Source organism: Sinohyriopsis cumingii, chromosome 15, assembly GCF_028554795.1.
Source record: "Sinohyriopsis cumingii isolate HCF-2022 chromosome 15, ASM2855479v2, whole genome shotgun sequence".
NCBI classification, from domain to species: Eukaryota; Metazoa; Mollusca; class Bivalvia; order Unionida; family Unionidae; genus Sinohyriopsis; species Sinohyriopsis cumingii.
The window spans coordinates 48,805,736-48,830,582 of record NC_142975.1 but is presented as its reverse complement, the minus strand read 5'-3'; the positions used below and the strand labels follow the sequence as shown (position 1 = coordinate 48,830,582).

The 24,847-nt window shown below is 35.1% G+C and overlaps 1 protein-coding gene across 1 annotated transcript in view; it reads right to left on the bottom strand.

Moving 5' to 3' along the window:
* Positions 1 to 5,811: 5,811 nt before the first annotated feature.
* Positions 5,812 to 24,847, bottom strand: part of LOC149781769 (type-1 angiotensin II receptor-associated protein-like) — a 41,607-nt gene continuing 22,571 nt past the window's right edge. Inside the window, exons 5-7 of the mRNA XM_089935914.1 lie at positions 24,166 to 24,199; positions 16,743 to 16,867; positions 5,812 to 12,069 (exon numbers count right to left, since the gene is read on the bottom strand). Coding sequence (XP_089792040.1) covers positions 11,963 to 12,069; positions 16,743 to 16,867; positions 24,166 to 24,199 — 266 coding nt within the window. The 3' untranslated portion in view covers positions 5,812 to 11,962. The remainder of the gene's footprint in view (positions 12,070 to 16,742; positions 16,868 to 24,165; positions 24,200 to 24,847) is intronic.

The following is a 24,847-nucleotide window of genomic DNA, read 5'->3' as shown; positions in this document are numbered from 1 at the left end:
CCTCCGTCTCTCTATCTGAAACTACGGGACAAAACTGTAACTGGTCTGTCCCTCAAAGCTTCCTGTGAAAAACCACAAGGCGTTAACATATGCTTTATCGAATCTCACCTCACACTAGATCAACAATTAATCATCAGATAAGGCTATTACGGTTTCTGTCACGCATGCGTACACATCGAAATTCCCACACACTTCTTGCAGGGTAAACAATGGCATAATAACACGGTATCAGCGAACTGTCATACAGACATCAATACATTGCGTCACATCAGTATATACACATATATATTTAATCTCATTGTACTACAATCTGACAACAATCAGACGCATGTCTGTACATTACACAAATATTCAACAATGGCGAAATCTATAATCACATGAACACATGTGCTAGTCTACTATAAAATACCCACATAGCGAATTACAATATTAACTCTTACGACGGCTAGCAAGCTATATAATTCTTTACAAATATCAACTCATTTTTTAAAAATATGCAAACATATTAACACCACAAAGTAATTCTTCGTACTACAATTCTAGTAATAATAAAGTATACATACGACCTACAATTAAAAATGCAGTCGCATTCCGCAAAGACCGAACAACTAGCTCACTGACCTTATTTGAAGCTGTCTGTACTTAGAATTTCCTGTTCTAAGATATTCCCACCAATAACGAATGGCTGTTCGGAGTTACACTATCCTCCACTGGGCAATCTTTCTAGCGAACTAATTCTTGCCGGAAGACGTGGAGATGTCATTCTAGCCAAATCCGGGTCTCTCCCCTATCTCGATTGTGATTGGGTGGCGCTGTGACCCTGTCCAATCGTCTTAGCGGCCAGTTCAACCTGGCTGTCTGTCTGCAGGGAAAAAAGTTAAGACACTCCCGCTTCTTCGGGCAACTTCTTTTGATCTGGACAAACGTTTCCACGTCTAGGTGATAATTGACTATCTGGCGGCCTCGCAGCTCCTAGGTCTGGCTCTCCATTTCTAGCCACGGCAATCTTACGTAAGGGATTAGTGCTAGGCTAACATCAAACAATGGCTTGTCAGAATTACCTTGATTATACATGTTTCAAACTGGGGCTACTCTGGGTCGGGGTAAACGTGACACCCTATAATACAAAGAGATCATTCAAGAGTTACAATATTAAGTTACAAATAATCATAAATGTCCTAACACAAGTTCCAAAAATAAAGAATGTTCCGAATGAATTCCAAAAGTCTTAATGTCCTGATATAACACAGTGATGCAACCTAGGATGTATTTGAAGGAGTTCACAAAAAAAACAAAGAAATGTATTAATCCAAAAGTCAATAAGTGCTTCAGTAATTCCCAAAAAATATTTTAAATAAATAATTCCTCTCAAGTTATATCTAATTGCAATAAAACAAATATAAACTCTGATTGCCACTGGATTCCCATGGACTAATCGACACGTTACAATTGATTGTCTACTGCATCAACTTTGTTAAAAGTAGGATTTACTTTCAACCTTATTCCAGGAAGTAGGCTTGGTAGAAAGCCTTTGTATCAGTACTGACAGTGCCGTTTCCATGGTAGCCATCAGACGTATTCCATAGATCACCGTGGCCTTGCTAGATACAAAACACTTGAATGTCGTCGAATATACTGGATGCGATGGGCTTCCAGTCTTTTCGTGCCCCTTTGCTACCACAGCAGCTACATGGTTAAAATCAAAGACCGTTTCCAAGAAAGTCTCAGGGTCCTCGGAGAAAGAGGAGTAGTATTTTGTGATTTTGTCATGTCCCTCATTTATGCGGTAGAGTTGGCCATTCTGAAAAAGCATGTGTCCGACAGTCAACAGTTTGTGTTTTGTAGTCCCCAATAGCTAGACATCCTTTACCTTATTGTCTTCATAAATAACACCCATAAATGTTGGCATTTAACAGGTGGAGGCCTTAATTTGTAAAACTTATGACACTAATTTCCTGTCAAACAGAACACTGAATGCTCATCTCGTTAATTGATCTAATCCATGCATTCCTAATCATATGCTGTTAAATTATTTGAGCAAACAAATATTTCCATTTGTTGTTGTTATACTTGCATTGTTGTGTCTCGTCCATGTACGCTGTGTTGACTACTTCTGTTGATCCTCTCACAGCATGAAAACCAATAACAGCTAGGTGAAGACGGAAAGTTATCAAATTCAAATTATCAAATCTTCAAGGGAAAACAAATGCAGTCTTAATCCCATGGTAATAATGACAGACTCATCTTGTGTTTTTTATATTGATAACACCAATAGTATATGTAACAATATAATGTGTCCCTCTTTGTGGGTTATATATTTCTTCCTTATGCCACTGCTATCTCTTTTCTATTTTTATATCCCCTACATCTTCAAGCAATAGTGATGTCCACCTTTCTGTCGCTCCAATCAATCTAACCAACCTTCTATCCATAGATGATGCGGGTTTTGCAACACAATTTAAGTTTCCTGTAGTTTTTTTCCCACTGGCAGAGGCAGAACTGCTTATTTGGAGGCTGCTAGGCCTAAGGTCAAGGTAAAGATGAAAAATCTGATTTTCTTTTCTGCATATGTTGAGTTTCCCTAACCTATTTTCTTCTTTATATCAAACTTTATGGTATGCTACAGCTGGGTAGGATCTGTTTCAGATTTTGAAGCAGAGATATTAAAAGTCAAGGTTGCAGAAATAAACATTATAATTCCTAAAGTTTCCCCACACACAATTTTTATCCACTTCACAATTCCATTGCACTTGAGGAACATCAAGATCCCTGGACGTTAAACTGCATTCATGGTCTCAACATAATAACTCAAGGATAGAATTTGAATCCAGCTTCAAAGTTATTCTACACTTTGACAGTAGCAGCTACTGGTCAGATCTCGGGATTGCAAGGTCTATGGTCAAGGTTGCTGATACTGATATTGCTCACGCACAGGATGTAAAACATGCAGAACTCTTCATTTCAAATATGTCCAAAAATGTAATCTTCATGATGACTAGTTCATATTTTGGCTTGGTATATGCAAAATGATATCAGGTCAAGGTTATTTTAGCTAAAAGTATGTTATAATAGCTACAATCAGTTGGGGGGAGGGGATCAGCCATTTTTTTAGTGGCTATTTTTTTTTTTCCTTGATAGTTTTGGTACATGCAACTAAACCCCAAGTACATCAACAAGACAGCACACAAGTCTGCCTTGCAGTATTTTAATCACTTTTTTTCTTCACGCAATATCAATTTTGTTTTTGTTATGTATTTTGAGGTTGTTACAAAGCACAAATAGACCAAACAAAATGATTCCAGCTGTGAAGAAACAAAGACTGACTCCTCTATAAGTGGCATACTCGAAAATGACATCTTTTACAATGGCATGACAATTTATAGCACAAAAATAAATTACCTTACATTAATAGTGGATGTGATGTTAATAAATTATATCTCATAGTGACTTATCATGATACCATCCTATGGCCTCTATTCCTCAATCTATTTTGCTGATCTGCTTACATTGCCTAGATTCAAGGACACTTGATGTTATGTGTAGTTTCATGCTTATTAAAGATGGCGATAGTCAAGCCAATAAGGTGTGACATACTCATTATTATGCACAGATGTCACTCATAACGAATTTTATTTGAGACCTCCATGAGAAAAATGTCCTAGCCTATGAGGTGTGAGATAGACTCATTATTATGCACAGCTATCATTCATAATGAAATTTGTTTGAGACCTCCACAACAGAAACTACATTAACATGCCCACTATGCTTTTCTGGCTCATTAGCATATCAACTTGTACAGATGTTATGATTTTTCTTTTTATATCTAAACATATACTTCACAAAGGCATAGAGAACAATTTTTTTGCTAAAACAGGGTGAAAAATAGTGAAGATATAATATTATGAATTTGTGCACATTGTATATAATAAAATCCATTAAGATGTCAAAGTCATCTGTTTGAGATCAGACAAAAAAAACACAGAAAGACAGGAAATTGCAAAATCTTATACAAGTGGCTGGCAACCTCAATGGTCAGTGCTTTGAGATCAGACAAAAAAAACAAACAAACAGAAATACAGAAAATTGCAAAATGTTGTACAAGTGTCTGGCAACCTCAATGGTCAGTGATCCATGTGGATCACTAGCAAGTTTTAACCGGTTGACAATTGTCAATGTCATTCAAATCAAAACTTGTACAGTAATAAAGCCTTTAGAGTGATTGCAATCTCAGCTGATATGACACCTGGTTGATTAATTAATATGAACTCGATTTCACCAAAATAAATCTTCACATTTAATTGGTCAATTTTAGGTCAGACTTAAATTTCAGCTAATTAGATGGCCGATTCCCCAACTTAACAAGGGTTTTTGAAATTTCTTACAAATTGTCAAGGAATGGCTAATTTTGTCATTTATGTGCAATGTTGATGCACAAATGATTAAATAAACAAGGAATATTTAGATTTGGTGATATCATCAAATTTCACCCATTAACTCATTAATCCCTGGAGATTTTTGTCATTTTCACCTGAAATGTGAGTAGGAAACAAATTACGAGGGCTACTTTTGAATACATCCCAATAAATTGGCTTCCAAGAGATTTCCCTTCAGCCTGATGCCTAGTTGTGTTAGAAATGTCATTTTTCATTGGCTATTTCGTTTGCATATGTGCAGAAGGGTAAAAGTTTTTTTTTTTTAGGGACCCATCATTTTCGTGTCCTGGCCACTTTTTACTTCACATTCCCATTTTATCCTACTTTTAGCAAAGGTTTGCCTGTCTGTGTGCAATTCAGACCAGTCTGCCTTAAATATGAGACCAAAAAGCCTATAATCTGGACACTAATTCCAATTCCAACGATAGGTGAGTGTTTGGTGTAAAAATATTGAGTCTCAAAAAATGTTTCTCCTTCCGTATTCTGTAATGTGATTAAAAATTCCAGATTATTTGGTACCATTGTAGAGCTATGTCTGTCTACTTCTCTGTAATATCACTCACTTTAGTGTATCTTAAATCGCCTTGATGATATAGAGCTTGGAAGTGTGGTACTACCTCCTGATTCATAAACATGGCGCCAGAGGTTAATGATTTAAATGTAAGCCTAGATCTAATTTCTGTTGGTGAAATTCCGTAAAGAGAACTTAAATGACACATATTTATATCTTCTATAACTTAATTAAATGTATCTACTTCATTGTTGTTGTTGTTATGGGGTTTAACGCCCTTTTTCATCCCAAGATAGGCTATACATTGTGGCCAGTAAAACTGGTGGAGGAAGAACCTGGGAAAACCCTGGAAGAACCACCGATTCACGGGAAGCTACAGGCAAGTTTTCTCACATACCCACACTGGCCGAGCCAGAGACTCAAACCCATGCAGACAGGGTTAAAATGCCAGTGATCTGTATCTGTGAGTGCTTTAAATGACTTGAATACTTCATCATATTACTCATAATCAGACCCACCCAAGATCTTGCTGATACAAGCTTACATACCATATTTGATCAAAAAGTTACATTTTAGCATTTACATTAATTCTAAGTTATTGAGAAAAGTATCTGAAGAAATTTCAAACAGATTAAGAGTGTGATGAAAAAATTTATTTGACTATTCAAAATGGACATATCAAAATGAATAGTGCAAAGAATAAAGAGTCCACTCCAATGTGACCTCTTCCTTTGAACCAGGCACCACACTGAGGTATGGGACATATCCTTCAGTTCTAAAGCAGATACAAAAATGTTTATAGATGGATGGACAACTCTATCTTGTACCATGTCAGACTTTTCAAAAGGGACAGAAAAATACCAGACATTAGACCGTCGTAATGAATTTAATTCCAATAAAACCTTAAGATTTAACTTTGGTTAGAATTCAAATATCTGGATAACAAAGCTTGTGAAATTACATTTAAAGTTCTAGAAATTTCAACAAATTGTTCAATAAACATTTACTGATTTGAAGAAAAAATCATGTTTGTGTAAATAATAAAGTCAAGCAAATTTTAAATTAGGTGTAAATCAAACAACACAAGCTATACAAAGCTTCAGTGCTACATCGAGCATTTAAACATAAATAGCATTCAGGATTGTTTATATCTTATTTAACAGACTCATCAGAGCTTGACTAAGCAACAGTCCCTCAAAGTGACAATGAAAAACAGGTAAGAATGAATTTCCAGGAATATCTAACATAAGACCATTTCTTCTTTTTAACCATATCTGATATTTCTGGTTTACCTGAACAGATATAACCAACCAGATATCTTGATTAGTCCTTTGGTGAAAATCCAATGTCAATATGATCGCCTTTTCTTGAGTAGTGATAACAGAATTTCATGGTGGCTGTATTGGAGGTCAGATTGGCACCTTTTCACATACAACCAAATAGATATCATTAGAAATCTTCAGGTGACTGAACATTCTGTTCTGGAAGAACAAGAAGATTTTCAAAATCACTGCTGCGGTGATCATGCTGCTGTTAGATTAGCACCATTTGCAATTAAGAAAAAGAATCAATCTTAAGAAATCTGTGTGAAAATGCAATATCAACATGACCATCTCTTGAGGAGGATCAGTGTTGACAAGACCAACCTTTGTAGCTATAGGGTACAAACTAAAGGTACAGTTAAAATTATGAAAGAAAGAATGTACAAAAATGTTGGATAAAAATTTCATGCAGTGTCAGCCAGACACAAAGTCTTTCTGTGAAAATCCCATGTCAATATGGATTTCCATTTAGTAGGAATAGGGATAACAAGATTTTCAAAAAGCCACTATGTCAGCCATGTTTACTGTCAGATTGGCACCATTTTCATTTACAACCAACCAGACAACTTAAGAAATTCCTTGGTGAAAACAACAAAACCCTCGTCCCAATATGACAAGATTAGCAACAACACGATCAACTAGACGGTGTGATCAAGATGTAAAGTTTTATGGCAATCTTCCAGGTAGGTTAGATGGCATAATAATAACAGACTTGTGCTAAAAGATAGACTGACAATGAAAAACAGGCCATTCCGAAAGATTTTCTGGTCTCGGACCAGTAGAGCTAAAACCTACAAATAATCTCAAGGTAAAAGATGCTCATAACACTAAATATGGATATAAAATAAGCAGTGGTTATACAAACACATAAAAGCCACAATACATACACATTTTGCATCATAAAATTATAAATTAGTAACCAAAATATTTATGAATAGTACTGAAATTAGTACAAAATATAATATACTGAAATCAGTAACAAAACAGTACAAAATATAAAAATCTCTTTAAGAGATAGATGCTCTACTTGCTGAAAAACATTTAGGACCAATTCTCTGGTTTTTAATCAGTGGCATCTATGATAAGACCATTCATTCATATTAACTGGTGAGTGTTGAAAACATCTCTGATATGCCTGGATTATGTATGACAATATAACCATCCATTTTCGAGGATTATCAAAAAAATTGTCAAGACTGCTGTCATAGCAGTTATAATGGATGTTATATCCACAACATTTTGTTTAAGTACCAGCTAATATTAAAAGGGGTCTTTCTGTGAAAACCCCATGTTGATATGACAATCGAATGATGATAAATAGCAATAAGATTTTCCCTATGGCCACTGTGGTGGTCATACTGGATCTCCAAGTTGCACACCATTTGCATTTAGAACCAAATATATCTTGGGGATGAATATGTGTGTAAAGTTTCAAGGCAATTTTCCAGGTAGTTTTGGAAGAGCAGCGATAACAATTATGTGGTAACAGGGCATCCCACATGGTACTGTGGTAACAGGGCATCCCACATGGTATTCTGGTTTAAGACCAGATCACTTAAATACAGAAATACTACACAACAGCTGTGTTGAAATTTGGTATAATTGTATAACAATTTTACAAGAAAGTTCCACATGAAAAAAGGTCTAGAAATATTTAAGGAAAAAAGAATCGTGCTAGCAAAAGATCCTAATCAGATTGTAGTAATGTCTTCAGGATACAGACATAAGGATTATATATTATCACAGAAGGGAGACGTGAATTTACACAAGGCTACAAGCTTATATATAAAACATACTCAAGGCAAGCAGATACCAAATTCCAACTGACATGCTCTATGTTTTCAGCTAGTTGTATCCACTTGCATTCCAAAACATGGCTGCCTATGAAAAAAGAATATAACCATACCTTTTTGTTGTCCTACAATGTAAGCCATCAACCTTTATAGATTAGAGGTGATCAGTATTAGCGGTATACTGGTTACCGCAGTACAGTTTCTAGTGATACATGCCATGGTATTTTTTTCACTGAACTGGTATGTTGGTAGTTTCCATCAGTAAGGAATGTATGGAAATTCCCAAGGAATCTAGTTAGGACTTTTTACCAAAAAATTATATTTATGATCCTTTAATCACATTTGTCACGTCATGTCTGCCAAAGCAGCGGCTAATGGAATGTTGTGAAACATATTTGCACCAAAACCAACTTTCATGAAAAAATCTGATTAAAAAGAAAATAAAACAAAACTACAAGAACACAGGTCATATTATAGTTATTTACTAGTGTATGTGCATGTGTTAAATATATTAATTCCCTGAAAAGACTGGGAATCATCCTACAATTTTCAGGATTACCCTTGTTTTTTGTCTGAACTTTAGGTAATGCTTAAAAGTTCACTAAATATTTTCTTGTTTGTTGAAACCCTCTCTGATAAATATCTTGTCTGGGTGATTGCATTCCACTTGAAGTTTCCCTCCATATTATACCAATTGTTTAGCTAGAAATTTGTATGCTTCAGCATTGATGCCTTCTATTGTTATCAATAGGCTCTCTAATGTCAACACAATGTCTTTCGCAGGAGCAGCTATAGTGTAAGCTAATCATACCACTTTAGCTACAGCTTTTAGATTGCAACTTACACAACAAATAACATATACATAGCAAATCCATCTATTATAAGGTACTGGCCAGTTAATTTTAGGGATGTGGATGGTACTGTGATTTTCTTTGGAACTGAAATGGTTTCTTTTCTTTTATCTGAAGATAATTAATATTTTTTAAAAAATACTATCACTGACGTAATATGGTATTATTTTGCTATAAATCAGAGCAAGATGTTTTTTTCATCAACAGACATGGAAATTAAACTAAATTGTCAGGCCTCTACCCTAGAACACTGAATGTGTTGGTCCCTAATATGACTGCAATATAATGCGGCATGTATCACGGTACATTCAGAAATACAGCAATTTACTGCAGTGCAAAAGTGTTCGTGATACCCAGCTCTAATATTAATGCTGCTTGGGTCGATACCTTACTTCCAAAATAAACAGCATTGTGAAGCACATTCCCCACTTGAATGACTGGGGAACTAGAGGGTATACTTACAGGAATAACTGACATACCTGGCAGCCCAAATTGCCACTATTCCACAGGTTAATGTCGAATTGCTTTAGTCAGACCATACTATTTTTGTGGAATAAAATTCTAACACAAGTTATGCATTTTCATGTTCCTTAAATGTACATTTCAGCTGACTGAAATGGGATGGCAGCTGAGGAATGTCAAAGATGCTTATAAGAGCGAGTTTCTTTAATGAAACAAAAGCTATATATTTTTCTTTGTTTCATTAAAGAAATGTACTCCAACTACAATGACTTTGGTATTTCTAAGTTAACATGGCATTTTAACCAACTGAAATGTATGTCAACAGAACTTGAAAACACATCTACTTGCTTGTGTCCAAATCTGATCCCATCAGGAAACTGACATCAGAGTAAGTGAAACATTATTCCTCTTTCTCCCACCACATCTATACACAATGTCATAAACTTTTTTATATAATTCCCGCTATGCTACAATTTTTGCAATACCATGGCTCAGTACATATGGTCGTTATCAATATACTGGGGTTTGGTAAACAACATGATCAGTAACTATGAATCCCAATTGTAGTGTTATAAGGAAGGAAAGATACAGTGTTAATTCCTGTAACTTTCTGACACAGAACTTACTGCTGACTTATAAAATCTTCTTCTAATCAGATAAAAGTCAGCTAACTGTCTGCTGAGGATAATGGTCATCATTTTAAATTAATTTTATATTCCTTTTGTAAACAGATTTGTTGGTTATATTATTGCACATTACATCATTTTCAATTAAATATCTTTGTTATTTATATTATTGCACATTATAAATACTATTCTAAATCCATGATTCTAAAATGAAATTGAGTGTTCATTTATTGCATGTATCACTCAGCTCTATGTAGCTAATATACAATATAATTAAAATGATAAATCAATATGAAATGAAAGTGAAAAACAGTATACTACTAGCATGTTTAAACAACTGTATACAAAATATTTTACCCCAAACTGACCCTTTGATTAATGGACATTTCAGCTCTGCTTCAAGAAACTATGTAATCAAAACCTAGCAAACATGCAATACTTGTCTAACACTGTCAATAGCAGCAGAAAGCATCTGTTTACATTTTTTTGTTGGCTAATGACACCATGTCATTTATCTGGGTCAGAATATTTCTTCCAATGTTTATAGAATTATTACACAAATATATCTTCAAGAAATCCAGCACAAACTTGTTGAATTTTATGTCTGGGTGGCAGAAAATGTAGGAGTCATATTTCATATTATATATCACTGAATACCCAATTGAACCATCAACCACTCCCAAAATTTCAACTCCATCTGTAGTTCAATACATGTACACTGTTCAAAAGGTTATATATATAAAAAAGAAATGCAGCATTTTCACTGTCATGTCATGTCAGCCATACAATACTGTATATTTTTTTATTTTTGGATACTCTGGTGTAGAGAAAATCATGTAATAATAATCCTACAAGAAGTTGATTTATTAAACCCTTAATATTTTAACATAAATTTGTTTGCATGTAAACAGTACAAAATTTACAAATGGAAAAATCTGAAGGTTTCAATCATGGCAAAATTTGTTTAATTTTCCAATACATTTTTAAAAACAAGCCAGAACAAAAACCACCACCAAAAACACCTGATATAGTCACTGATACCATTAGGTTGAAATGGAAAATGTGGCAAAACACTCATCTTAAATTATTCCATGAAATCCTCCAGAAGTTATCAACCAAAAATGAAATTCAAGATGCCAAAACAACTTCTTAGTCACTCATGGACTCAACCTTTGAAGAAAAACAGTACACACCAAACCTGACATATATTAAGCTTCAGTGTCACACCAAATTGGGTTTTAATCCACGAAGTCCTTTAAAAAGTAATGAGCAGAAAGGAAATTAATGTGAAAGAATAATCTTCAAGGTCAAATCAGGACAATAAATATCCAAATTTTACAGAAAAAGGTGAAAATCTAACTCAACCTACATCCAATCTGAAACTTCATTCCTAATTAAGCTTCAATCAACAAATTCTTATAAAATTATTAATCAAGAATGAAACACTTCACTAAAGGACACACAGACACACAAAAGGATGGACAGACAGACATGGGTAACAATATTAACATTAATGCTATTAGTCTGTGCTCCAAATTAGGATTCCACCTTTATGCCTCAAAGAGCTAAACTGCTGGTTCCTAGAGCTGTTTAGGAATGTGTATAACAATACAAAGCATCTTGTCTGATGCAAAACTGACCACATATGAAGATTTTTATTAATCATCTCCTATTGGTCAATGAATTGGAATGATAGCATTCATCAAAAACATGAAGCAAGATGCTAATTTAAACTTTACAGTTACATAAAATTTATGCAAATAATGAATACAAATTAATAAAGTCTGTCAATAATGAGCCAAACGTACCAAATTCTGTAAAAAGCTAACCAAATATACCAACTTCACAAATTTAATCACACAAAAATGTTACGATTTACAACAAGCCAGAGCACACAATGTTTAGTCCTTGTCAACTTATGGAATGACTTTTGAACTTTCAAAACTGGTTTAAATCTGTAATAATTAAGGATCGGATGGTTTTTCTAGAGTCTTGTGTGGCTCAGCAGTCTCTATGTTTGTGTGCTGGGGAGAAGAACGATCAATGTCTTCATACATTCCACCACGTCCGCCTAAAGAAAAGAAAAACAAAAATTCCATATAGCAGTCTGAAAAATCAACAGTATACTCTCTCTTCCAATGTCCCAATGTCAGAACAATTAGCTGGAATGTGTTTATTCAATGCTATTATATGCAAGTACTTTGATGTTAAAAAAATGTCTAAAGAAAATTAACTGAGCATACATGGCAGAAAAAAAAAAATTAAGTATGGTTTTCTCACAGATACTTATGTGATTAATGATTATTTGGAAGAAAAATAGAAATCTCTCACTCACAGCCCAATTAAGATTAGCCTCTGCACCCTATGACTTATTTTTTGACACTATGGAAAACTATTAAAGAAATCTAGAAAATTTTAATTCTTTACATTCAGCAGTTCTCTTTTCTGAAAAATTTATTTCCCAAAGCCAGCCAATGCAATGATTCAGGGGCCCCAAGTGGCCGAGTGGTCTAAAGTGTTCTCCGTTATGGATCACTGCCATCTCACCTCTGTCTGTGTGGGTTCAAGTCTCGGATTCGGCCAATGTGGGTATGTGAGAAAGCTTGCCAGTAGCTTCTCGTGGGTCAGTGGTTCTTTCCGGGGTTTTCCCGGGTTCTTCCTCCATCATTAATACTGGCCGCCATGTATAGCCTATCTTGTGCTGAAAAATGGCGTTAAACCTAAAAACAACAACAGCAATGATTCAACCAGGTAGGAAAAATGAGAGAAATTTTTTTGTGAATCACTACACATCCAAAATAAGCTTCAGTTTCAACTTAGAAAATTCAACAATTCCATCTGAAAAAAATTGCTCAACTTTAATCTCCAAGGCCCTGAATGTAGAATTATTTAAGAATCCAAAGTCCTGAATGTATTCACATTATAGCATACTTTTACACTCAAAAGTCTGGAATGTACACACACTATAGCATACTATTAAACTCAAAAATTATAGCATACTTTAAACTACAAAGTCTGAATGTACACACACTTTTAAATCCAAAGTCCTGAATGTACACACATTATAGCATACTTTAAACTACAAAGTCTGAATGTACACACACTTTTAAATCCAAAGTCCTGAATGTACACACTTTATAGCATACTTTTAAACTCAAAAAGTTATGAATGTTTACCCACTTTAGCATACTTTTAAACTTCAAGGTTCTGAATATATACACATTATAGCATACTTTTAAACTTCAAGGTTCTGAATGTATACACATTATAGCATACTTTTAAAATGCAAGGTTCTGAATGTACACACATTATAGCATACTTTTAAACTTCAAGGTTCTGAATGTATACACATTACAGCATACTTTTAAACTTCAAGGTTCTGAATGTATTCACATTATAGCATACTTTTAAACTTCAAGGTTCTGAATGTATACACATTATAGCATACTTTTAAACTTCAAGGTTCTGAATGTATACACATTATAGCATACTTTCAAACTTCAAGGTTCTGAATGTATACACATTACAGCATACTTTTAAACTTCAATATTCTCAATGTATACACATTATAGCATACTTTTAAACTTCAAGGTTCTGAATGTATACACATTATAGCATACTTTCAAACTTCAATATTCTCAATGTATACACATTACAGCATACTTTTAAACTCCCAAATATCTCAATGTATACATGCTACAGCATACTTCTAAATGCCAAAGTCCTGAATGAATACATTTATAGCATACTTTTAAAACTCCAAAAGTTCTGAATGTATACCCACTTTAGCATACTTTTAAACTTCAATATTCTCAATGTATACACATTACAGCATACTTTCAAACTTCAAGGTTCTGAATGTATACACATTATAGCATACTTTTAAACTTCAATATTCTCAATGTATACACATTACAGCATACTTTCAAACTTCAAGGTTCTGAATGTATACACATTATAGCATACTTTCAAACTTCAATATTCTCAATGTATACACATTACAGCATACTTTTAAACTCCCAAATATCTCAATGTATACATGCTACAGCATACTTCTAAATGCCAAAGTCCTGAATGAATACATTTATAGCATACTTTTAAAACTCCAAAAGTTCTGAATGTATACCCACTTTAGCATACTTTTAAACTTCAAGGTTCTGAATGTATACACATTACAGCATACTTTTAAACTTCAAGGTTCTGAATGTATACACATTATAGCATACTTTTAACTCCAAAAGTTCTGAATGTATACACATTATAGCATACTTTTAAACTTCAAGGTTCTGAATGTATACACATTACAGCATACTTTTAAACTTCAAGGTTCTGAATGTATACACATTATAGCATACTTTTACACTTCAAGGTTCTGAATGTATACACATTATAGCATACTTTTAAGCTTCAAGGTTCTGAATGTATACATATTATAGCATACTTTTAAACTTCAAGGTTCTGAATGTATACATATTATAGCATACTTTTAAACTTCAAGGTTCTGAATGTATACATATTATAGCATACTTTTAAACTTCAAGGTTCTGAATGTATACACATTATAGCATACTTTTAAACTTCAAGGTTCTGAATGTATACATATTATAGCATACTTTTAAACTTCAAGGTTCTGAATGTATACACATTATAGCATACTTTTAAACTTCAAGGTTCTGAATGTATACACATTACAGCATACTTTTAAACTTCAAGGTTCTGAATGTATACACATTATAGCATACTTTTAACTCCAAAAGTTCTGAATGTATACACATTATAGCATACTTTTAAACTTCAAGGTTCTGAATGTATACACATTACAGCATACTTTTAAACTTCAAGGTTCTGAATGTATTCACATTATAGCATACTTTTAACTCCAAAAGTTCTGAATGTATACACATTAGAGCATACTTTTAAACTTCAAGGTTCTGAATGTATACACATTATAGCATACTTTTAAACTTCAAGGTTCTGAATGTATACACATTATAGCATACTGTTAACTCCAAAAGTTCCAAATGTATACACATTATAGCATACTTTTACACTTCAAGGTTCTGAATGTATACACATTATAGCATACTTTTAAACTTCAAGGTTCTGAATGTATACACATTATAGCATACTGTTAACTCCAAAAGTTCCAAATGTATACACATTATAGCATACTTTTAAACTTCAAGGTTCTGAATGTATACACATTATAGCATACTTTTAAACTTCAAGGTTCTGAATGTATACACATTATAGCATACTTTTAAACTTCAAGGTTCTGAATGTATACACATTATAGCATACTTTTAAACTTCAAGGTTCTGAATGTATACACATTATAGCATACTGTTAACTCCAAAAGTTCCAAATGTATACACATTATAGCATACTTTTAAACTTCAAGGTTCTGAATGTATACACATTATAGCATACTTTTAAGCTTCAAGGTTCTGAATGTATACATATTATAGCATACTTTTAAACTTCAAGGTTCTGAATGTATACATATTATAGCATACTTTTAAACTTCAAGGTTCTGAATGTATACACATTATAGCATACTTTTAAACTTCAAGGTTCTGAATGTATACATATTATAGCATACTTTTAAACTTCAAGGTTCTGAATGTATACACATTACAGCATACTTTTAAACTTCAAGGTTCTGAATGTATACATATTATAGCATACTTTTAAGCTTCAAGGTTCTGAATGTATACACATTACAGCATACTTTTAAACTTCAAGGTTCTGAATGTATACATATTATAGCATACTTTTAAACTTCAAGGTTCTGAATGTATACACATTATAGCATACTTTTAAACTTCAAGGTTCTGAATGTATACACATTACAGCATACTTTTAAACTTCAAGGTTCTGAATGTATACACATTATAGCATACTTTTAACTCCAAAAGTTCTGAATGTATACACATTATAGCATACTTTTAAACTTCAAGGTTCTGAATGTATACACATTACAGCATACTTTTAAACTTCAAGGTTCTGAATGTATTCACATTATAGCATACTTTTAACTCCAAAAGTTCTGAATGTATACACATTATAGCATACTTTTAAACTTCAAGGTTCTGAATGTATACACATTATAGCATACTTTTAAACTTCAAGGTTCTGAATGTATACACATTATAGCATACTGTTAACTCCAAAAGTTCCAAATGTATACACATTATAGCATACTTTTAAACTTCAAGGTTCTGAATGTATACACATTATAGCATACTTTTAAACTTCAAGGTTCTGAATGTATACACATTATAGATTACTTTTAACTCCAAAAGTTCTGAATGTATACACATTATAGCATACTTTTCCCAAATATCTCAATGTATACATGTTACAGCATACTTTTAAACCCCAAAGTCCTGAATGAATACATTTATAGCATACTTTTTAAACTCCAAAAGTTCTGAATGTATACACATAATAGCATTCTTTTAAACTCCAAAGCCCTGGATTTACACACATAATAGCATACTTTTAACTCCAAAAGTTCTGAATGTATGCATGTTATAGCATACTTTTTAAACTCAAAAGTTCTGAATGTATACACATTACAGCATACATTTTAACTCCAAAGTCATGAATGTATACATGTTATAGCCTACTTTTAAACTTCAAAAGCTCTGGAGTTCTAAATGTGTACACATTAAAGCATATATTTAAACTCCAAAATATCATACTTTTAAACATCACTGTAATACTGACTGTTTGACTTACCAAACCCTGGAAGATTACTGATTCCAGGAAAAGAAATCGCTGCATAGTTGCCTCCCCTTTCCTGTGAGACTCGAAACAGCAAAAAGGCTGTGAATGGCTTTATGATCAAGTTTGCAATGGTCATACTAAGCTAGCTAAGGAAATTTAAAAAGGTAAAGAAAGACATCAGTACTGATTTTAATCATTATCATACATGTGGACTGCTCCGGTGGCCTAGTGGTTAGAGCGTCTGCCTCAGATGCAGGAGGTTGCAGGTTCGAACCCTGGCCGAATCATAACAAAGACTTACAAAAATGGTACTAACAGCTACCTCGCTTGGCGCTCAGCATTAAGAGGTTACTGTTAGGACTCGTCGGCCTGGTGTCATGATAATGTGACTGGGTGGGACATCATGCTACATGTCTGCGGCATGATGTCCCAGTGCTAGACATCACTTTAAACTGTCACACTGCAGACATCATAGCGATATGAAATTTTTTTAAAGCTACGTTAAAAATCTAAATCACACACACACTCATACATGGGTTATTTCTCTTTGCTACATTCAAGTCTTTTTCATAGCACTTGCTTATTAATTTTAACTTTGGGAAAACACTAATGAAATGAACAGAAGGTGGTTAGATGTTAGATGGCACAGTCAGCTACACCAGTAGGTTATTTAGTGCTGAGGCAATCAGAGTCAAATGCCTTGTCCATGGACACAGCACACAAGACAACCAAGACTGATCAGAAGGTAGGATTCCAACCCATACCCTTTTTGGTTGGAGTCCAGCATGTTAACCAATGAACCAATGTGGTTTTTGCCTCCATTAGTTGCTTCCTACAACAGGAAGAATGGTGCAATGAGCTTAGTCTACATCTTGAAGCCTGCTGTTTAACCATTATACAGAAGAACACTGGTTCCCCAGCTAATGACTGTTCCGCTGTTTAACCATTATAAACTAGAACACTGGTTATCCAGCTAATGATTGTTCCACTGTTTAACCATTATAAACTAGAACACTGGTTCCCCAGCTAATGATTGTTCTGCATTTAACCATTATAAACTAGAACACTAGTTATCCAACTAATGATTGTTCCGCTGTTTAACCATTATAAACTAGAACACTTGTTATCCAGCTAATGATTGTTCCCCTGTTTAACCATTATAAACTAGAACACTGGTTATCCCGCTAATGATTGTTCCACTGTTTAACCATTATAAACTAGAACACTGGTTATCCAGCTAATGATTGTTCCACTGTTTAACCATTATAAACTAGAACACTGGTTATCCAGCTAATGATGTTTGCTAATGTGGTCTCTGTATAAGTAATTCAAAATGCTAGGAACTTAAGGAGAAAATGGACATAAAATTACATGGTTGCAACTATTGCCTCCACTTGATTAGTGTACAAGAAACTAGCTGATACAATTTAGAAACATGCAACAACAGTCCCCTGAAATAAAATAAAAATAAGGGAAAGTAAAAGAAACTTAAGGAAATCAAAATTGGACAAGCAAGCTTTCTCTTGCAGAAAATTAATGTGATCTCAAGAATTGTGAACAATGGAGATGGGGACCGAGTGTTATTAGTTTTCCCCAGTTCTAATGACAGAGATCAGGGCCAATTACTTTCCTGAAGGTACAATATTTACCCCATTGCTATTATGTTGCTTTAACTTTTGCATATTGAAAACCTTTGTCCGTTTGATGTGAATACATCTTCCCACAGAGTGGAGAAGTGTCAATAAAACACAGTCCATTCATGCCCCTCGCACACCCAGTCATCCTCTTCAAAGATGACGATTATGGCAGGACATCAGAGCAGGGTGGATGGAGGGCATTCAACAAAAGTGACTGAATTATTATTATTAGTTTTACACACACACACCCCAAAATGCATTTTAATAGCTGCAATAACTTACCCATCACTTTTGTGTAGCTGAATTTGTCAGGTGGATAGGCTGAGGTGTTAAACTGATCAAAAGCAGAGAAAAAATGGAATGTATTACCATTTAATGGAGAGATCCACTTTACAGAATGTTGGTGTCTCATGATGTGCCAGATCTATTGGTCCCAGACAAAACAAATTCCTGTGCTTGTTGTAGCGAGTGGAGGTTGAATGAGAAGAAGGTAGCATAGGATCACCAAAATGCTGCCTTCAAGGAATAATGCTTAAGATAAATATGGCTCAAATTTGTGTGCTTTAAATTTCATGTACAAAGGTCTCTATCATTAAAGGACTGATAAGCTCATTTGATTGTGGTGATAATCCACCATGAGATAGTGGAAGCCAAATACCAACAAAGCCATTAATAGGAAGGAAAGGAAGTTTCCAACCATTCTATTTCCCTCTGGAGGCATAGAGATAGAAACATAGTGCCCTAATTGGGTGTAGAATCATATCTTAATCATCCCCAGCATAGACTGGATTGAGACTGGGGATCTCTATAGGTTGTGAAGCTACTGATAGTAAATCTTGGTTCACAAACAAGAGAAACAGATTCATTATTCCCATTAAACCAGAGACAGTCAGTATCAACAGACAATGACTGAATATTGCTGTATCTTCTAGTAGATGCCAAAACAAGCGAAGCAGTCTTTGAGTGTGAGATCCTGAAAGGAAGCCTCACTTAATGGTTCATATGGGGTCTTGGTTAAGGAAGATAAAACAAAAGAGAAATTCCAGCTTGGTGTGTAAGAGTGGGTCTCAGCAACTCCAAATACTTACTGAGATCAACAAGGTGCAAATCCAGACTGACTGCGGTGCCTTGACTTGAGAGATTTTAAAGTGTGTATGAAATGGAAGCTCTATAGCCCTTGACAGTTGATACTGAATGTCTTAAGTTTGCAAGAGGAGCATAAGAAATCAACGAAAGAGTTACAATGTGCTGCTAGGATCAACATGTTTCCTACTTCCCCACTCAGAGAAATTTTTCTACATGGTATCAGAGACCTTGGATGTAGAAGCTCTCTTGGCTCGAATGATTCAACTAACAATCTGGTCCGAAAAACGTCTTCTGGTGGACAGATCTCATAAGTGGAGCCAATCATGAAGGCAGACAATGTTTGGTATGTTTTGTTGGAGGCATCCCCTGTGATGTGAGAGAATATCCCTCCTGTGAGGTTGAGACCTGGGTTGATCTACCAACAGGTCTGGAAGGTTGCTGAATTGCAATCATGCTGCCACAGTAGGACTAAAAGAAGGTATGGTTTATATTCTTTTACATACTGGAAATAATAATAATAATAATAATAATAATAATAATAATAATAATAATAATGAGGACTTTGTATAGTGCCTAATCTTTAGAAGCTCTAAGCGCTTTACAACATTAGACAACACCTATAACATAAAAAACATATAATGATATGATTACAAACATAAACACCATGAAATCAGAAAACACAGAAAAAAACATGCTGAGAATATTTAAGGTAGGAAACATTATTAGGTCTTTAAGTTTGTTCTTGCAGTCGAAATAAGTGAGTTTTGAGAGCACTCTTGAATAGGATCACTTTGTCTTTGTGTCTAAGTTCAGTGGGCAGTTCATTCCACGTTGCTGGGCCCTGATATGCAAAAGAACGCTGTCGATATGACTTTGTTTTCATAGTGGGAATAATGAATATACAGCTGTCAGAAGAGGAATGTAAGTATCTTGCTGGTGTGTACACATGGGTGAGGTCGGATAGGTATGTTGGACTAGAGTCCATCAGTGAAACGTAGCACAGAGAACAAATTTTGTGTTTGATTCTGGATCAAATGGATAGCCAGTGTAGGGTACAGAGCAGCGGGGAGGTGTGCTCTGATTGTGGTACTCTTAGTATGATCCGAACAGCAGTGTTTTGAACTTTTTGAAGTTTTTGGAGTAGATATTGAGATGAACCAGACAGAATTGAGTTACAACAGTCCTGTCTTGAAAGTACTAATGAACACACAAGTGTTTTAGTGGCATCAACTGAAAGATATTTGCGAATGGAGCTGATGCTTCTCAGCTCAGGATATGCAGCCTTGCATATGTTCATAACATGTTGGTGCAATGTGAGAGTAACTGTCCAGAGTAACACCTAGGTTTCGTACTGATTGTGTGAATTTAATGTTGGTGTTGCTGATATTTATTGTTTGAGGTAAAGGATGTGAATGAGAAAGTCTCTGTGTTGTAATCAGAATGGCCTCAAACTTATCATCATTCATCTGCAGCTTGTTACATGTCATCCATGATTTCACATCAGAAATGCACCTCTCTACACCTTGGATGGTAGCATCGACTTCAGTTGGGTGGCTAGATTTGTATATTTGGGTGTCATCAGCGTACAATTGGTGAGACACTGGATGAAGATCTATGACACTTGAGAGTGGCTGAGTGTATAGAATGAAGAGAACAGGTCCAAGAACAGACCCCTGTGGAACACCACAACATAGATCAACTGGGCTAGAGTGTATTCCATTTGCAGACACAATTTGTGTCCTGTTGACCAAGTAGGACTTGAACCAAAGAAAGGCTGTATCATGAATGCGAAATACATGCTGGAGACGGTGAAGTAATACATCATGGTCTATTTTGTCAAATGCTGCAGACAAATCAAGGAAGGTGAGGACTGTAATCTTTCCGCTATCCAAAGCAGAGAGAATGTCATTAACTACTTTTAGAAGAGTAGTTTCAGTACTGTGGCAAGGGCGATATGCAGATTGTACATTGCTAAAAAGACTGTTTGAATTCAGATGAGATACAAGCTGGGATAGAACAACCTTTTCTAAGATTTTTGATATGAACGGGAGATTAGAAACTGGGCGGTAGTTCTTTAAATCGTTATGGTTTAGTGTTGGTTTCTTCAGCAGAGGCTTTACAATGGCAGTTTTGAAAAATGATGGGAATTCCCCTGATGAGAGAGAGGTATTAATAACATCACTTAGTGAAGGCAATACTGGATCTAAGCACTCAAGCAGCAGTGATGTTGGAATTGGATCAAGTTCACATGACTTTGGTGCACTCTTCATCAGGATTGTACGTATGAAATCCATAGAGACAAGTTCAAATGCTGCTAATGATTGCTGCTCAAATTCTGTATCCCAGCTGTATGGTGACGACGAGTCAATTTAAATTGTGGTGTCAAGCTTATCTCTAATGGTTTGTACTTTGTCATGGAAGAAATTTGCAAACATGTCTGGAAGGTCGACTGGAGAGAAGGTAGTTGGAAGTGGTGTAGATTTGTTCCTTGACATTAGCTTGTTAGTAATCTCGAAGAGCTCTTTGCAGCTGGAACTTTCCATGATCTTAGTAGTGTAGTGGGCTGATTTCGCTGCATGGACTATATTTGTGACATTCTTCTTAGCGGCTTCATAGATTTGCTTATGAATAGCGAGTCTGGTGGAATTTGGCTTTTGGTAAGGAAACCAGTTTGACATATTAAACAGGAAAAATCATAACTGGCATTGAAGTGTAAACATCCTTCCTCAACTGATAAAGCATGTAGCTGACATCTTCCCCAAGCTGACACAATGACCAGAAGAAAATGGTTTTAAGCGCAAGATTTTCAAAATAAGTCTCAATGATTCATAAGGTGTTTTTGACAGTGCCCACAAAACACAAAAGGTTCCATTTTGGTGTCAACAAGCAAGACACCCTTCTCTGTAGCTCAAAATACTTGACAAGATCCTGTAAGTGAGGATCTGAACCAATGGACTGACCTTTGAAAATGTAAGAGTAATTGAAAAGGGCAGCTCTAAAACATTTTTGTTTGTATATGATGAACAAGATCTCTCAGCAAAAGGGAAGAGAAGAAAATCCACTACTGCAGCAAGAGACGCTCGGCAAGGATTAACACACTTCCTAAAACATCAATCACATAAGATTTTCCACTGTGCATCACAGACCATGGATGTAGAACACTGCTAAGCTTATACAATGCAGTTGGCAAAATTGTTCAAAAACTTTGCCTGGGTTGGTCGTTTGAGATGAGCCAAGCATGAAGGTGGGGGATCTGGGGTCTGGTATGAACTAGAGTACCTCTGTGTTGTGAGAAGATTGTCCCACAGAAGTACTACCCTCAGTGTGTAGATCAGCATGCTGAGTAAATCAATGAACAATGGCCTTTGAGGCCACAGAGTACTGCCCTTAGTGGGTAGATCAGCAGGTCAAATAAATCACTGAACAATGGCCTTTGAGGCCACAGTGGTACTGCCATTAGTGTGTAGATCAGCAGGTCAAATAGATCACTGAACAATGGCCTCTGAGGCCACAGAGGTACCGCCCTTAGTGTGTAGATCAGCAAGTCAAATAAATCACTGAACAATGGCCTTTGAGACCACAGTGGTACTACCATTAGTGTGTAGATCAGCATGTCAAATAAATCACTGAACAACGGCCTTTGAGACCACAGTGGTACTACCATTAGTGTGTAGATCAGCATGTCAAAGTCCACGGTGGAACTACCATTAGTGTGCAGATCAGCATATTAAATAAATGGCTGAACAATGGCCTTCGAGACCATGGTGGTACTACCATTAGTGTGTAGATCAGCATGTCAAAGTCCATGGTGGTACTACCATTAGTGTGTAGATCAGCATGTTAAATAAATCACTGAACAATGGCCTTTGAGGCCACAGAGGTACTACTATTAGTGTGTAGATCAGCATGTTAAATAAATCACTGAACAATGGCCTTTGATACCACGGTGGTACTACCATTAGTGTGTAGATCAGCATGTCAAATAAATCACTGAACATTGGCATTTGAGGCCACAGAGGTACTAACCTTAGTGTGTAGATCAGCATGTTGAGTAAATCACTGAAAATGGCCTTTGAGCCCACAGAGGTGCAATCAGGATGATCTGAGTGGTGGACATCCTGATCTTGAAGCATACTTGTGGAATCAACCAGAAGGATGGGAATGTGTGAGCAGACAGTCTACTGCCCAGACTGCCTGTTCTGGGATTAGGGAGACTGAAAATGTTGTTGAGTTTTGTTGTGTTAGAGTAATGTTATAAAAAAACAAACAACCAAAACACGTAAAGAGGCATAGAATCTATTAGTAAACAACTGTTATGAGATTCTGTGTTGTGAGCAATAATCACAATAAACAATAATCACAGCAATACCTGGACTCCCATATTGTAAAATGTTTGTAATTGGATGATTTTAGAGAGTTCAACCCTGATTAGTGATTCCTTATTACTAGCACAATGTTCCATGTCTTTTATGTTACTAGGGGTTAAGGGTGGGTGGCTTGTCGACAACACATGACCTCCGGTTTTAAAATCTCTGTGGGGCAAATCTAATGTACAGGGTTGAAGAAATAATAAGACTGTTTATGAAAAGTTATTAGATGTGCTAACTTTGATCATTTTTTACAGTTAGTTGATTTACAGTAATACCATCATCAGAAGATATCTGCACTGCAGAAAAAGAAGTGCTTCTACACCTTTTGCAAAAAAAGGATACCCCAATGCAAATCTGTATTCATTTCTCCGAGATTCTGCAAAATGAGAGAAAAAAAGAAAAACAATATAAAAAATGAATATGTAAGAGTGAATGATTCTCTTTTTTCCAGCAAAAAAATGTTATATGTGGTATAATGTAATAAATAGCTTTAACAAATATACTTCATAATATAGAAAAATATTAAAAATTCAACTTGATCTTCAAATGTCTTGTTAGTAAACAAACAAAACTCCATCACCTCAAAGAAAGCACCACTCAAATACCAAGATGATTATCCTTGAATGCTTGAGTTGTACAAATCCATAAAATGAGTTGAATAATTTGTCTCAGTATTGCATCTTGAGTGGGTGAGGACAAGTTTCCCATTATTTTGTATCCTATATCTCCATATCTCCAAATCTTGACTCCTGACATACCCCCTGGTCACTCTTTTTCTTCAAGGAATAATTAAATAATCAGCCTAATTATCTTTGGTACACATATGTCAACATCAAACTTGGTTCTAGCAATGATGAATGTCACTAAAGGTGATACAAACTTTAAGATGGCAGTTCATTTCCATTTTAAAAGCAACATTAGTTTTGCAATCAAAACATTCAAGGTTTTGTAGTAGTCTGTCAATATGCAATGCAAAATCTCTGTCAGACACTAGTGCAATATATTTTCAAGGTTAGACTGATGA